Source organism: Geotrypetes seraphini, chromosome 4, assembly GCF_902459505.1.
Source record: "Geotrypetes seraphini chromosome 4, aGeoSer1.1, whole genome shotgun sequence".
Classification (NCBI taxonomy): Eukaryota; Metazoa; Chordata; class Amphibia; order Gymnophiona; family Dermophiidae; genus Geotrypetes; species Geotrypetes seraphini.
Window position 1 is genome coordinate 192507044 of NC_047087.1, and position 15949 is coordinate 192522992.

At 41.6% G+C, this 15949-nt stretch overlaps 1 protein-coding gene across 21 annotated transcripts in view; it reads left to right on the forward strand.

Annotated features, from left to right (window-relative positions):
- SORBS1 (sorbin and SH3 domain containing 1) overlaps nt 1-15724 on the forward strand; it is a 510557-nt gene extending 494833 nt beyond the window's left edge. For all 21 annotated transcript variants that reach the window (XM_033940055.1, XM_033940058.1, XM_033940056.1 and 18 more), the window contains 2 exons: nt 3849-3961; nt 13737-15724. In XM_033940055.1, the coding sequence (XP_033795946.1) occupies nt 3849-3961; nt 13737-13804 (181 nt within the window). In that variant the 3' untranslated portion in view covers nt 13805-15724. The remainder of the gene's footprint in view (nt 1-3848; nt 3962-13736) is intronic.
- Nucleotides 15725-15949: the final 225 nt, after the last annotated feature.

Consider the following 15949-nt stretch of genomic DNA (forward strand, 5'->3'; position numbering starts at 1 on the left):
CTCTGCAAATCTGATGATGGCCAGTACTAAGAAGCCCCCTAAACTCTTCTCAGTCTGATGCCATGCAGGAGCTCATTATAGCCAACTCCTGATTGTGGAAGATGGCTCAGGTCATGGCTCACTTGAGTCCAATTGGGGAACTGAATAAGTTTCATCTACCTAAGATTCATGCTCTGCTGGCGACAATCATGAAAAGACAATGCTGCCAGTGAAGGGTGGCATTGTCCTCAAAGATGTTCAGGATAGCAAATTGGAATCTGTTCTGAAACTATCCTTTGAGGTAGCCGTCTTGTCCTTGCAAACCTTAGTGTGTAGTTCCCAGTGGCATAGTGAGGGTAAGAGGCACCCGGGGTGGTGGTGCCCCTCCCCCACCCTTGTTTCAGCCCCCCTTCTCCTTCCCTGATCCTGCCTGCCATGCGCATCCCCCCTTCCCTTCCCCCATACCTCTAGTTGAAGTTGTTGCTCGCAGTGGTCAACAACATGCTCGTCTTGACCCCGTCGGCTCTCCCTCTGTCACTTCCTACGCATGGCACCTGGAAGTGACATCAGCAGGAGAGCCGATGGGGTCGTGAAGAGCACGTTGATCGCCGTGAACAACAACTTCAACTAGAGATATGGGGGAATAGAAGGGGCATGGGCGTATGGAGGGGAGGAATGGGAAGAGGCGGGGGGCAGAGAGGAGGAGGGGTACCGGTGCCCCCACCAACATGACACCCAGGGCAGACCGCTCCCTCGCCCCCCTCTTTACTATGCCACTGGTAGTTCCTAAGTGACCAAGGTGTTTCTTAGTCAGGTTGAGCAGGCTTTAATGCCTTGGCTGATTTTTCTTACAGTTTGCCATTTTCCTTCCATGGAAACTGGCCTGGCTTAATTGGCAGGCTCCCTTCTATGGGCCTTGGCCAAGCAGATGGCCTTGGCAGTTATGGCCAGATGGTTGCTGTGCCTCTGCCATTGGGTGACAAAAGCGGCATCCAAGCAGTGTCTTATCAAGATCCCTTTTAGGGGGAAACTTCTCTTTGGGGAGGATTTTGGAGAAGCTGATCAAGGATTTGGGAGACTCCAAGTTGCAGCATTTGTCTGAGAAAACCCATTCTTCCAAATCAGGCCAGTTGCACTCGCATCTTAAAGATGTTAGGCAATATAGGCCAGGCTGGGCTTCCACCTTCCAGAGGTTCAGATACCAACAGAGGCAGTCCTTTTGTGCTAGCAAAAGAAACTTCTCCTCTCACCATTCACAATGATGGGGCACTGACCTACTCTTCTCAGGAGGTATTATTTTTGCTGTTTTATGTTTGATTTTGTTTTGCACATAGCAAGCAAATTCACAGGCTGAATGGCAACATAAAACAACACAACAAACCCCACAAATAACCTCCCTCCCCACCCACCCATCCAGCCAATCAGTCATTTACCCAAAACATAGCAAATATCCCTGCCTTAAATTTTGGCATTCATTAGAGTTTTAAAAAGAGTCTTACAAATAACAATTTACAAGTACAGGTGGTGGCCTTAACTTACTTCAGAGAGAGTTGCCATCATTCTCCTTGTTCAGACTGAAACCTCAACTTGGTTTTCATAATGCAGTAGAAGGCCAACTGTGAGCTCTGCAAAGGATGACAATTCAGGACCTTATACAAAAGTTGGTATTCTTAGCTGCTACTTCTTTGGCTAGGTAGGTCTCAAAGCTGCAGGTCTTCTCTTGTAGGAATTCCTTTCTCCATTTTAGGGAAGCTGGAGTGTCTGTCCAAACTGTCCTTTCTTCTTTCATTTAGAACCAAACAGTGTTCTTGCCTGCACTTCAGCAGGACTACAATAAGGACTTTCTATTTCTCCCTGTACCGGATGTGTGCCTTATCCTCCTTTGTTATCTGGAGGCCACCAGTGAGTTTTGCCAGTCTGATCATCTGTTTTGTACTCAACCCAAATAGGAGTACTTCAGCTTTGAAGGTGACCATCGCACATTGGCTAAAGTAGGCCATTTATTTTCCTTTTATTCTGTTGAGCAAGTTTGCAGTGGCAGCCATAAGGGTTCATACCATGTGGGCTGCCTCTACTTCTTGGACAGAATCACATGCCCTTCCCTCAGACAGTTGATTGGCAATACGGTCATTGTTACACACCTTTTCAAAGCATTGCCAGGACAGATGCTTCATTTGGAACATCAGTTCTTTCAGCTACAGTCTCAGTGTTCCAATCTTCCTATGGACTGCTTTACTACATCCCTCACTTTAGTGATTCATCTGTTGCTGACGTAATGGGAAAGAAAATTATGCCTTATCATTTTCTTTCCTTGAATCATAACAGATGAGTCAAGTCTTCCTGTCCTGTCTTGTTTTCCCTGTTTAGATGTATTCTTTGAGTTCAGGTTCTAGGTTTGTGCTTATTATCTTCAAATGTTATTATGAGAAAGAAATTGGTTGCTGCTTTGTTAATGAGGCAACAACTATCCTATTTAGCAGAGCTCAGTTTTTAGCCTCTATTTCCACCTGCTGGTAGACAGACATAACCCACACTTTAGGGACTCATCTGTTGTGATTAAAGGAAAGAAAATTATCAGGTAAGATATGATTTTCCCTTCTGGATTGTTTTGGATTTATTAATTTTATATACTGCATAAATAACTTAATATCAAAGAAGTTTGTAATTAATAATTTCAGTACATACATAATATTACAGACATATAAATTTCCATAATAAAATCTCCACTACATTAATTAAAATGCTGTTGAAACAACCAAGTTTTTAAAAGTTTATGAAAAGGAAAATAGGAGGCTTTACAAAGTTCTTCAGGCAAGGAATTCCAAAGATAAAGTCCAACATATCAAAACGCTCTTTTTCTAGTTGTTGTAAGCTTAATAACATCAAGACCTGGAAGTTGAAAAAGACTCTCTTGTGAGGAACATAATTCCAACTGATAAGTATATTTTGACAGCCTGTCAAAAAGATAAGACTAGAAGCTCCTTTTACGAAGGTGCGCTAGCGGTTTTAGCGCGAGCTGAAGATTAGCAAGCACTAACCCTGCGCCACACAAAAAATACTAACGCAAGCTCTATGGAGGTGTTAGTGTTTAGCGCACGCTAAAACCACTAGTGCACCTTCGTGAAAGGAGCCCTAGATGTGCCAAATGATAAAATTTATAAACCAAACACAATGTCTTGAAGGTGATATAGGCTGCCAGAGGCAACCAGTTCAGTTGGTACAGTATCGAAGCGCTGTAGTCAGATCTATTGGAATCAGTTATTAAACAAGCAGCCATATTTTGCACCAGTTGCAAGCATTGAAGGATAGTTTTATTCAATCCAGTCAAAAGAGAGTTACAATAGTCTAGGCAGCTAGCAACTATTGCATGCATCAATTTGTTAAATTGTCTTCAGTCAATACAGGTTTCAATTGTTATATCACCCAAAGATGAAAAAAACAAGATCTACACATGACTTCATTACAGAGTTAATAATATAATATACTCAGATAAAAAGTTTCTGCTATTTTTGGAGCTATAGTGAAACATTTTAGATGACATTTATTTTAACATTTCTATTCCACCTAAAACCTAAACCAGGTACAAATCGAATAATATACATAATATGTTAGCTAATACACTTGTACCAGCATCCAGAGTTTGTAAAGTATGAGTGTATTGCCATTAGAAATTGGAAATGCACACATACTTGAAAATTGTGTATACTATGAATCACCAGGGATAAATGGTGGCTCTTTACAACAGTTATATGTGAAATTGTTGCTTTTTTTAGACATGTACAAGTGTCATAAGCCTTCTAAACTTATCGCTACGACAATGTAAATAATTGAATGTTGCTGAAATGGTCTTTTTAAATGCTTTCCCTCAGATCCAGTTTCCAAGCTTTGTATAACTATGTTCCCAGGAATGCTGATGAGCTAGAACTTCGGATAGGAGATGTGGTCAATGTGATAGAGAAATGTGATGATGGCTGGTTTGTGGGTAAGTATATTTTAAGGTTATAATTTTGCCTTAAAATAAATTAGAAAATTGCATTATCCAATGCCAAAATGTTTTCTATAAATAAGTTGCTTGCAGGTTTCTACAATTAATTTGCATTTTGTTTCACTAGTCACTAATGGGGAGGGAGAAGCAAGACAGGTGTCCGCTGCTGGCTTCAAAATCTTGTGAAAATTTGTCAAGGGCTGTTTTAATTTATATATAAAACACTCAGAAAGGGCTTCTGTTGGGCGGTTATATCAAAATTTTAATAAACATGAATAGAGAACTCAATAAATCTGCAGTTGAAAACCCCATCTGTTTTTAACTGGCAATTTGAGGGTATCTCGGACAGTACCAGAACTAGAAGAAACCTTTCACTTCCTCCTGGATTTTGCCTGTTTTTTTTCCTTCAGTTTCTCAATGGAAACATTATGGACTATGATAACATAAGAAGAATGGTAAAAAGAAACTTAGAGAAGCAACTGAAAAGTTCAACAATTTGCATCAAACATAGATGTTATTAAAAAATACAATCCTGGAAGCCCAGTCTAGATGTATTTCATGTATTAAAAAAGAGGAAGAAAGACAAAATAGCTATTAGAGCCAAAAGAGAATCCTTCTGAAAGTGGAAGAAGGATACAACAAAAAATAATTGTAAACAGCACAAGGAATGGCAAGTCAAATGCAAGGTGTTAATATGGAAGGTAAAGAAAGACCTTGAAAAGATTGTGCTGGAATCAAACATACAAAGTAAAATCTTTTTTTAGATATATTAAAAGCAAGAAGCCAGGAAGAGAATTGATTGGACAGCTAGACAACTGAGAGATAAAAGGGGCTCTCAGGGAAGACAAGTCCAAAATGGAGGGATTAAATGAAATCTTTGCTTCGGTCTTCCCTGAGGAAGTTGTGGGGGAGTTACTGGTGCTAGAAATGGTATTTAATTCTGATGAATCAGAGAAACTCAAACAAATCTCTGTAGCACTGGAAGTTGTAATGGTCAGTTTGACAAACTGAACAGTAGCAAATTACCTGGACCGGATAGTATACATCCCAAAGTGCTGAGAGAATTGAAAAATGAACTTGAAGAGCTGTTAGTAATTTGTAATTTTTCTCTACAATTCAGCATAGAACTGGAAGACTGGAGGGTTGCCAACATAATGCCGATTTTTAAAAAGGGTTCCAGAAGTGATCCAGGAAATTATAGACTGATGAGTCTGATGTCAGTGCCGGGCAAAATAGTAGAGACTAGAGCTGCCCGATTCAGGAAAAAAAAATTTGGTTCGATTCGATTCAGCCTATTGAATTAGTTTTTCGATTCGATTCGATTTTCCTTCCCAATTGGGTGTTTTTTTCAAACATCCTGGTGGGTTTATTTTATAGCCTCTTAACCCCCTTTGCCTTCTCCTAACCACACTGGCGCTGTGGTGTAAACAAAATCAACAAACAAAAAAGACTTTTCCTCTCTCTGTTAAATCCTAGCTCACGTTTGGAGTCTAACACCAGCTCTGGCAGGATACACATTTCAAATATGACAATTGTAATCACAAAACAGAAAATAAAATTATTTTTCCTACCTTTTGTTGTCTGGTCATTATTCAAATCTTGTTGATCCCAGGCTTTGGTTGTCATCTGATAACTTGCTTGCCAGGGATTCCTTCTTTCTCTGTGCTAACCATCCACCTGTCATCTCTGTCCTCTGGCATCTTTCCTTTTTTTCGTCTCCCTCCACGGATCCACCTTTTCTTAACTACCTTTTCATCCAGCATCTCTCCCTCCTTCCCCACCACCCAGGGTCCACCATCTCTCCCTTTCTTTTCTCAACTACCCTCCTATCCAGTATCTCTATCCCCCATCCACGCCATCCCTTGTGTCCAACTTCCCTCCCTTTCTGTTCCTTCCCTCCCTAAATCCCATTGTCCATCATCTCTCTTCTTGTCCTCTATTTTTAGACCCATTATTTCTCCCCCCCCAAAGTCCAGCATATGCACGTCTCTTTGAACCCCCTTCCCTCCCGCCCTCCGTGTACTTCTACACCAGGGCCCCCTCCCTTGAAGGTCTGTCCCCCCTGAAGGCCTGCACCCCACCCCTGAAGGCCTTCCTGTTCCCCCTGAAGGCCTGCCCCACCTTGAAGGCCTGTCCCCCCTTGAAGGTCTGTCTCCCCCCCTTGAAGGCCTGTCTCCCCCCCCTTTAAAGGCCTGCATCCCACCCCTGAAGGCCTGCCTGTCTCCCCCCTTGAAGGCCTGCCTGCCTGTTCCCTCCTAAAGGCCTGCCTACCTGTCCCCCCGAAAGCTTGTCCCACCCCCATACCGAAGGACAACTCACCCCCCCCCCCCCGGAAGGCCTGCGAGTTCCCCCTGGCCTCCCACTGGTGTCCGGCTTCCCCCCTGGCCTTCCCGCACCCGTTTACCTCTGAAAAGCATCCTGCACAGAAGATCGCGGTGTTAGCGACGTTTGCAAACAGCTTCGGAGCTGTTTGCAAACTTCGCTAACGCCGCAATCTTTTGTGCAGGATGTTTTTCAAAGGTAAACAGGTGCAGGGAAGCCAGACGCCAAGGGGGGGCGAAGCGGAAGCCAGGGGGGGGAACCGGATGCCAGGGAGGTGGGTACCGGATAGCAGCACTTCGCGACTGACCCTCCCCCCTCCCCCTCTAAAGCAGGTGCGGCAGCGGCCGGCCAACAAGAGCAGCGCTACCGTTCCTGCTTTAGGGGGGAGGGGGGAGGGTCAGCCGAATCTGGAAGCCGATTTTTTGTGATTTTAAATCGATTCGAACCGATTTGAATCGTGAATCGGGCAGCACTAGTAGAGACTATTATAAAGAACAAAATGACAGAATAACAAATATATAAGCATGGATGAATGAAAGAAAGCTAACATGGATTTAGCCGGTTGATAGCGTGCATTTGGATTTTCAAAAGGCATTTGACAAAATATTTCATGAAAGACCTCTGAGAAAATTAGAGAGTCATGGAATAGGAGGTAATGTCCTATTATGGATTAAGAACTGGTTGAAAGACAGAAAACAGAGGGTTTAATGGTCAATATTCTCAATGGAGAAGGGTGATAAACCCAGCACAGTGAAGGGGAAGGAAGGCTACATCATCTGCCCTCACTGCACCGGATCCTGCTCCCTGCCTGCTTCTTCAGCAGGAAGCCCCGCCCACTTTTAACTCGGGCTCTCTTCAGCCCTCTCTCAGCTCCATTAAGGGGCTCAGAGGACCACCGCATGTTTCAGAACCCAGCACAGTGAAGGGAAGGGAGCCAATCGTCCCTCTCACTGCACCGAGACTCCAATTCAAACTTTCATCTTTGACGGGAAGCCCCGCACCCTTCTCCCCAGATCATGTCTGTTCAATCTCAGCCCTTTAAAGGTCTCAGGGCTTTAGTGTTTTGTTTTTTTCCCCACTTTAAAGCTTCAGCACAGTGAGTTTTGCTGAAAACGGTGTCCCATCTCTTAAAGCAAACTCAATCAGGAATCTGCTGCCAGTCATACCAGCCCGCTGATTTTAGCTTCTAGTCTCTGGATTTCCCCCACCCTTAATCTTAGAGCTATCATGGCCGATGTCACAGGAAATATCTTAGCCTTACTGGTCCTCTACTTACTAGGTACGAGAAGTCTGATATCAAGAGCTTTAGCATTTGAATCAATTCAAACTCACTTTACATGGGACAGAATCACCAGGTCTGAAAAATCTTTTCACCCCTCTCGCCACCTTCATGACTGCACGGAAACAGGTCCCTTTCCAATCCCTGTGGTTAACTCTTCCTGCTGTCCCTTAAGACCAATGCACAAAAGACAACAACTCCTAAAAAACCTACAACACTCAGACCCGTTGGCTCCTCTAGATCATTACAAGCTATCTGGAGCTTACCTGAACATTCGTTCAGTCAGGAATAAGGCACAAATGGTCAAAGACTGGCTGGAAGAAACCCATCTACTTCTAACTGATACATGGTTAACCTCTGATCAGGATATCATCATAGGTGATATGCTACCTTCAGACTACAAAATTATCCCTTTATCAAGAATCCAAAAAAGAGGAGGTGGTTTAGCAATAATTCTCTGAGACCACTTAAAGTTCCAAGTGTTAAACTCCAAACTGACTACTGACCTGGAAATTCTCACCTGTAAAATATCTAAAGAGGATTGCAAAGACAACTTGATCCTCACAATATTTTACATTCCCCCCAACAAATGGCACCTAGCAAAAGAGGAATTCTATGAATTCCTCCTTGCAAACTTGGTAGCCAGTACCTACAACTTTATAGCTAGGGATGTTAATTTACACCTCGAACAGGCAGACAATTCCAATGTAACTGACCTACTTTCCTTCCTTACATCATTAGGGTTTTCCAAACCATCCACGACTAAAACCCACCAGAAAGGTCACCACTTAGATCTGATCACATTCCTTTCTAATGCCCCAACGATCACCAGTATAAGTCTCAAAGGTGAAACCTGGTCCAATACTCCCTGGTCGGACCATCTCTTATGCAACCTTGAACTATGCTGGATTAAAAGACAACTTAAAACAAAACCAATGATCAACTTCAAAGAGCAAACTATTTGCACAAGAGGACAGCTGAACCCGGTAGAATTTTGGACGCACTATAGCTTAATCTCCAATCCAGCTTTTGACCCTAACTTTATTTTAGGATGGAAAACTTCAGTGATCAGGTCTTAAACAACATAACCCCTCTGAAAAAATGTAAAAAAGACGTTTATCAGACAACTGGTACGATACCAACTTAATGGTCTCAAAGCGAGAATTATGCAAATTGGAAAGAATATGGTGTAAAACAGGGAAAGATGAGGATAGACTTACTTGGCGACTAAAGGTTAAAGAATACAGAATAATGATTAAAGAAAAGCGTAGCAAACATTACTCCCAAAAAATAATTCTCCTACTTTAAATAGTCACGAATAGAGAATGACACGACAAAATTCATCACCGTTCCCATCCCCGCGGATAACCGCGGGAAATAATCCCATGTCATTTTCTAGTGTCTATTTCAACCTCTGTCCTACTACACCAGCATTCTTCAAAGCAAAGCTTGCGGGTCAGTGGTTGTGCCCAATTATACTCTGATTCTTCCCTCTCTCCTTAAAGAATGACATGAAGATGGTTTCCCGCGGTTATCCGCGGGGACGGGAACGGTGATGAATTTTGTCACCGTGTCATTCTCTAGTCACGAACCCTTCAAAATAGTCAATTCTTTGATATTTAATTCCACAAGCGCTCCAATACAGACTCTCCACCCCCTGTGGCAATCTTAGTTGACTTTTTCGTTACAAAAATCCACAAATTGAGATCGTCTCTTGCAGGTTCAAGCATAGATTTACCTATCGTGTTTCCTGCCTTAGACTAAGAAGGTAGAGCTGTTGATATGATCTGGAATCACTTTGAAAACCCAGACTGGAGCCACTTCCTCAAGCTTTACTCAAAATATGTAAAATCCAAATGCCTATTAGACAACTGTCCACCAACTATTATGAAAACAGCTCCTATCTCCTTCAAGGCTGAACTTTTTAACTGGGTTTCATTATGCATGCGTACCGGTAAATTCCCGGAGGAACTTGGTCATAGCCTCGTGACTCCTATTATCAAAAACCAAAAGGAGTCCGTTTCCTTGACGGCCAACTACAGACCCATTGCCAACATACCATTCTTTCTTAAACTAATGGAAGGTCTGGTTAACAACGACCTCACGGAATATTTAAAGAAGTTTAACATTCTACATGATTATCAATCTGGCTTCTGAACAAATTACAGCACTGAAACAGTTTTGGCCTCCATGACTGACCATCTTTTCCATTTGTTTTCCCGGGGAAAAAGTGCACTGGTACTGCAGTTCGACCTGAGCAGTGCCTTCGACCTTGTTGATCATGACCTCCTGCTTAGGTGCCTTGATTCCATCGGCATTTCCAGACAGGTACTAAATTGGTTCACGGGTTTCCTAAAAAAACATACATACCAGGTCTACAGCGAAGGAACCTACTCTCAAGCTTGGTCTAATCCCTGCGGAGTGCCACAGGGCTCCCCACTCTCCCCCTCACTTTTCAATATCTACATGGCTTCACTGGGAAATATGCTATCTGATTTAAAACTGAAATCGTACATATACACAGATGATATAACAATTATTATTCCCTTAACCATATTGACCCAAGAGACAGAACAATTCATCTCATCAGTCCTTACCAAGGTAGAACATTGGACTGAAAACAAAAACTGAATCCCGAAAAAACCAAGATCTTCTTGGCAAGTCCCAATAACAAGATCATGAACACCTCCTTGAGACTAAATGGATCAGATTACCCAACTAATCCCACAACCAAAATCCTTGGCATCACCCTGGACCGAAGCCTGACGTTTGAAGATCACACTAATGCTCAAGTCAAAAAATGCTTTCTCACTCTATGGAAACTTCGTACCATTAAACAATACTTCGATTTTTTTTCCTTTCGACTGCTGGTTCAATCCCTGATCTTAAATACCTGCAATATTATATACTTGGGATCTCTCAAGAAAACCATCAAACATCTGAGAGTCATCCAAAATGCTGCAGTCCATCTCATTTATGGCCTCAAGAAATCAGACCACGTAAGTCCATATTACAAAAAACTACACTGGCTGCCTGTGGAAGCAAGGGTCATTTTTAAGTTTGCTTGCCTTTGCTTCAAAACCATGACAGGTTCATCCCCATCCTATCTGTCTCACCAATTCAAATTCCCAGGCAGAACTAATACACTCAGTACCTACTTATTCGCTTTTCCATCCCTAAAGGGCTGCATCTACAAGAGATACCTCGATAGAACACTATCATTCCAAGCATGCAAATGTTTAACCAACTTCATCTCAAATGCACTTTCGTACCAAACATTTAGGAAGTCAATAAAAACTTATCTCTTTGACAAATTTATCTGACCCTTCTTCAACTTGATGTACCTCAACCTGATGATGTACTTCCAAAACACTTCCAGATAAACCTGACTAAACTTAGCATGCCAATGTAATTTCGAAAGTTCTCTGTAATGTCGCTATCTGTATACAGTCTCTTCCCTTGTAAACCGCTTAGAACTGTTTATGGTATGGCGGTATATAAAAATAAAGTTATTATTACATTAGAGATTTCTATTCCGCCATAACCTTGCGGTTCAAGGCAGATTACAAAACAAATAAAAAGCGGAGGGTTACAATGGAAGAACATTTGTCCTTTCTGGAGAGGTAAAGAGTAGGTTATTATTATTAAATAATGGGGTTCCCCAGGGGTCTGTGCTGGGATCGTTGCTTTTTAACATATTTATCAATGATCTACAGATGGGAATAATTAGTGAGATAATTAAATTTGCTGATGAACCAAAGTCATTCAAAGTTGTCAAATCGCAAGAGAATTGTGAAAATGCTTGAGTACCTGATTGTAAAACCATTTAGATAACCTTGATAGGCAGTATATAAAAACCTAATAAACTTGAAAAATTGCAAAAGGACCTTGGGAGACTGGGTGTCAAAATGGCAGATGACATTTCATGTGAGCAAGTGCAAAGTGATGCATGTGGGAAAGAGGAACCTGAACTATGGCTATGTGATGCAGGGTTCCACATTAGGAGTCACTGCCCAGAAAAAGGATCTAGGTGTCATAGTTTAGGATAATTTGAAACCCTCAATTTAATGTGCAGCAGCGGCTAAGAAAGCAAATAGAATGTTAGGAATTTTAGGGAAAAGAATGGAAAACAAAGATGAAAATGTTATAATACCTTTGTATTGCTCTATGGTATGGCTGCACCTTGAATACTGTGTGCAATTATGGTCGCTGTATCTCCAAAAATATATAGTGGAATTAGAAAAGGTACAGAGAAGGGTGATGATAATGATAAAAGAAATGGGAAAACTTCCCTATGAGGAAAGGCTAACGTGAATAGGGCTCTTCAACTTGGAGAAGAGATGGCTCAGGAGTGATATGATAGAGGTCTATAAAATAATTAGGAGAGTGGAAAGGATGTGAATCGCTTTACTATTTCCAAAAATACTAGGACTAAAGAGCATGTGATGAAGCTACTAAGTAGTAGAATTAAAACATAAGAACATAAAAATAGCCTTACTGTGTCAGTCAATACAAGCCCAGTAGCCCGTTCTCACAGTGTCCAATCCAGGTCACTAGTACCTGGCCAAAACTCTAGAATTTGTTGTCGGAGAATGTGGTGAAGTCAGCTTAGCAGGGTTTAAAAAAAGGTTTGGATAATTTCCTAAAAGAGAAGTCTGTAGGCCATTATTGAGATGGCTTGGAGAAATCCACTGCTTATTCCTAGGATAAACAGTATAAAATCTGTTTTACTACTTGGGATCTACCTAAGTACAGTCAAACCTCGGATTGTGAGTAAGGCGGTTTGCGAGTGTTTTGCAAGACGAGCAAAACATTCCCGCAAACCTTAACTTGCAAAACGAGCACTATCCCAATAAATGAGTACCCTCTCCCCCCCCCCCCCCGAGAACTGGCATCGCACCCCCATGCTGGAAGCGGCATCCGCCCGCCCATCCAAACAAGCTCCTTACCCCATCTGCTGCGTGCCAGTGCCAGTTAAGGAAATATCCCGCCTCTTGCCTGGGCTGGGCCTTGATGCTCAAGGCCTTCTGGCTCTCGTTCTCTCCGAGATCTCAGAGAGAACGAGAGCCAGAAGGCCTTGAGCATGCGCAGATGCTCAAGACCCAGCCCAGGCAAGAGGCAGGATCTTTCCTTAACTGGCACCAGCACGCAGCAGATGGGGCAAGGAGCTTGTTTGAGTGGGCAGACACCACTTTCAGCACAGGGGTGCGATGCAGTTCTCGGGGGGGGGGGGGATGTGATGGCGGTTTGAGTGGGGGGGGTGATGGAGCAGCGCAGGTGGCCTCAGGGTGGAGGGGGGATGGAGCAGTTCTGGTAGCCTTGGGGGGCGGGGAGGAGGGGGGAGAGATGGAGCTGTGCGGTAGCCTCAGAGGTGGGGAAACTCGCTTTGATATATGAGCAATTTGGTTTACGAGCATGCTTCTGTAACAAATTATGCTCGTAAATCAAGGTTCCACTGTACTTGGATCCCCTGCTGGCCACTGTTGAAAGCAGGATGCTAAGCTTGATGGACCTTCATCTGTCCTAGTATGGCAAGTCTTATGTTCGCAGAAGTATCCTTTAACAACATTGGGAGCAAATGTCTGAGTTTTAAACTCCTTCCCCTAGACTTGTAGAACCCCCCCCCCCTCTCATATTCACCAAGCTGTTTTATCTTTTTCTCTAGAAATGAGGAGAAAGATAACAAACTTCTTATCCCTTCCATAGCAAATTAGGAACTCTGAAAAAATTATCCCTGATAATGTTGCTTACTGGCTACTTGGAACATCATTTGTATTACAAACACCTTGTACCCTTTGTACAAAGATAAGGAGGTGACATTTTTGGGAGTATGTGAGAGACATTAATTTTTCTCTTCTTTGGCTCACCTCTAGAGAGTTGCTTAAGTAATAACTGTAGAAGTGCTATTTGCTAAACCTATTTTTATAAGGTTTATGTTTCCAGAGAATGACATTTGAAATTTAGTGACAGTCCTTTGATAAAGTGCGAAGCATCTTCATTTGATACTGTGTCAGTGCCATTTCTGTCTGTTCTAAACTAAATTGACAGAAAGGGGGAAGTGATGCTAATCAGCTCTCCTGTAGATTGCATTGCCATAACCTTATGAGAAATCTGGTGGATTATAGGTAATGTGCAGAATGCCTTTAACACATGCTCTCTTTTAATTGGCAGGAACATCCAGAAGAACAAGAAATTTTGGTACTTTTCCAGGCAATTATGTGAAGCCTCTGTATTTCTGAAGGTCTTGGACAAGTGTATCAAATCAAAGTGTACAAACAGCTATAAGCTCTAACTGCTGTGATATGCAGATGGTTTCTAGATGCAATAGAAAACAAAAAAATAATGTGTGCAGTTGTGTTACTGTATTGGATGGACCTACAGCCTTATCTTCAATCAAGCATAATTTTTAATTTTTATTCTTATATGCATTTTCCTAACACTAATTACTTTAATAAGAAGTGACAAGTCTTGTACACATATCTGGACTAAGGAAGAGGTAGCCAAACCCTGTAAAATAGATACTTGCTTGTGTGAAACTTAGAATCCAGTTGAGCATACACTACAATAGCTGTTTGGTACTGTAATGTCTCTTGATATGGTTTGCAGATATCAAACATGAAAGTTTTAATACAGTGAATACTAACTAGGAACCATATATTTAATGAGAATAAAACACAGGAACATTATAAGAAAAACAAAGTATTTAATAATCATCATTGTAAGATGTATTAGCAAGGAAAGAGTAAGCTCCATGTACCTTTGTGTATCTGAAGGGAAAAAGAGGCCATAGCATATCTGCAGTGTGTCCACAGGAATACACAAGGCAGTAGCACCATTGATATACAGTATATCACCTTGGAAAGTTGGGGGCAGGAACTTCTTCTGAGGTATATATGTTAAGGCTGAAATACCTTCTGAGTTGTATCCATAGATAGAGAGCAAGACTGAGGCACTTTCTGAAGTAAACCTGGTGAAACAGAACAAGGCTGAAACACCACTTGAGATGTATGTTTGAGAAGACAGTGAAGCTGAAGTATATTCTGAAGAAAGTTCAAAGCTTGAAGCTCCTCAGAGGTGGATTTGCAAGGAGGCAGAGGTCAATACACTACCTGAGAGCTATCTATAAAGGAAGAGTAAGACTGCTTACCCCAGCAGTGTATAAGAAGGCACACTGCTCTGCTCTCCGAAATGTGTAGCACAGACTACCTTTTGCTAATCCAAGTTGTAAACAGAGGGCCCACAGTCATAATAGCCATGGCTGTATAATAGAGGACCCAATTTTTTTAATGCAGGGCTGATCCTGCTTCAGTGCCAGCTGTGTAACACAGAGCTCACCTGCCTACAGTTTACCTACTGTATAATATAGGATTTTCCCAGCTGCCTAATAGATTGCTTACTGCACAATGTCCTTTGAATTCTGTAAGAGAATTTTATTTTTATTTTATTGCAAAATTTTTCAGACTTCTTCCACCAGTTATCAAACTAAGAGCAAATCTTTGACTGCTATTTTGTCATTACTGAACTTATTTATTAATATAAGATACTATTTTTTATGCTGATGCTTTTATACAAAATAATTAACAGAATTTAGGGCTGGTAGTATGCCTTGCAATGTTTTCATATTGGCTGTTTTCATAAAAAGGAGGACTCTCTTCCACTGTCTGGCCGCATGAGACAGGGCAAGAGAATGTCTTTACTTTAGATGTATCACTGTATATATGTATATTTGAGCTTGTACAGGACAGGAACTTTTCCTAGTATAGAAAATATAATTTAAACAGATTGAATGAGAAACTACAGCAGTATTGAAAAATTATGCACACTATTTAAATGAAGGAATTGCATATGCTATCACATAAAGGCCCTGGCACAGAACACTCTCACCTAGCACTGCTCAGAAATATACATTGTGCCATCCAGCCACTAAGTAATTTTGAATCAGTGTTATTGATGATGTTTTATTGATTTTCTCATTTATGGTGCAATTATTTAAAAGCTTAGAATGGGATACAGCCACAGAGAATATACATAAGAGAGAAAACAATATATTATTTCTAACACATGTAATGAAAATATTTCTAACTACTTTCCTACACACTTTTTCTTCTTGCAGTGAGTTATGGTAAAGCAGTATTCAGAATAAATGTTGCATTGAATGATCTCTGGCTCCTCTGTGTGTTTGCTTAATTTTTTTTTTTCTTAGTGAATCATTTTTCATACTCCTTCCAACAGCAAAGTCTCATGGGATAATCATCATCTTCTGCTGTCCCTGTCCCATAATACACCTCTCCAAACACTAGAGCAGGAGAATATATCCCTGTGATGAGAGACAAATACAGACATTTCAGAGTCGGGATGAAGCCAAGGCCTTCCACAAATAGAGG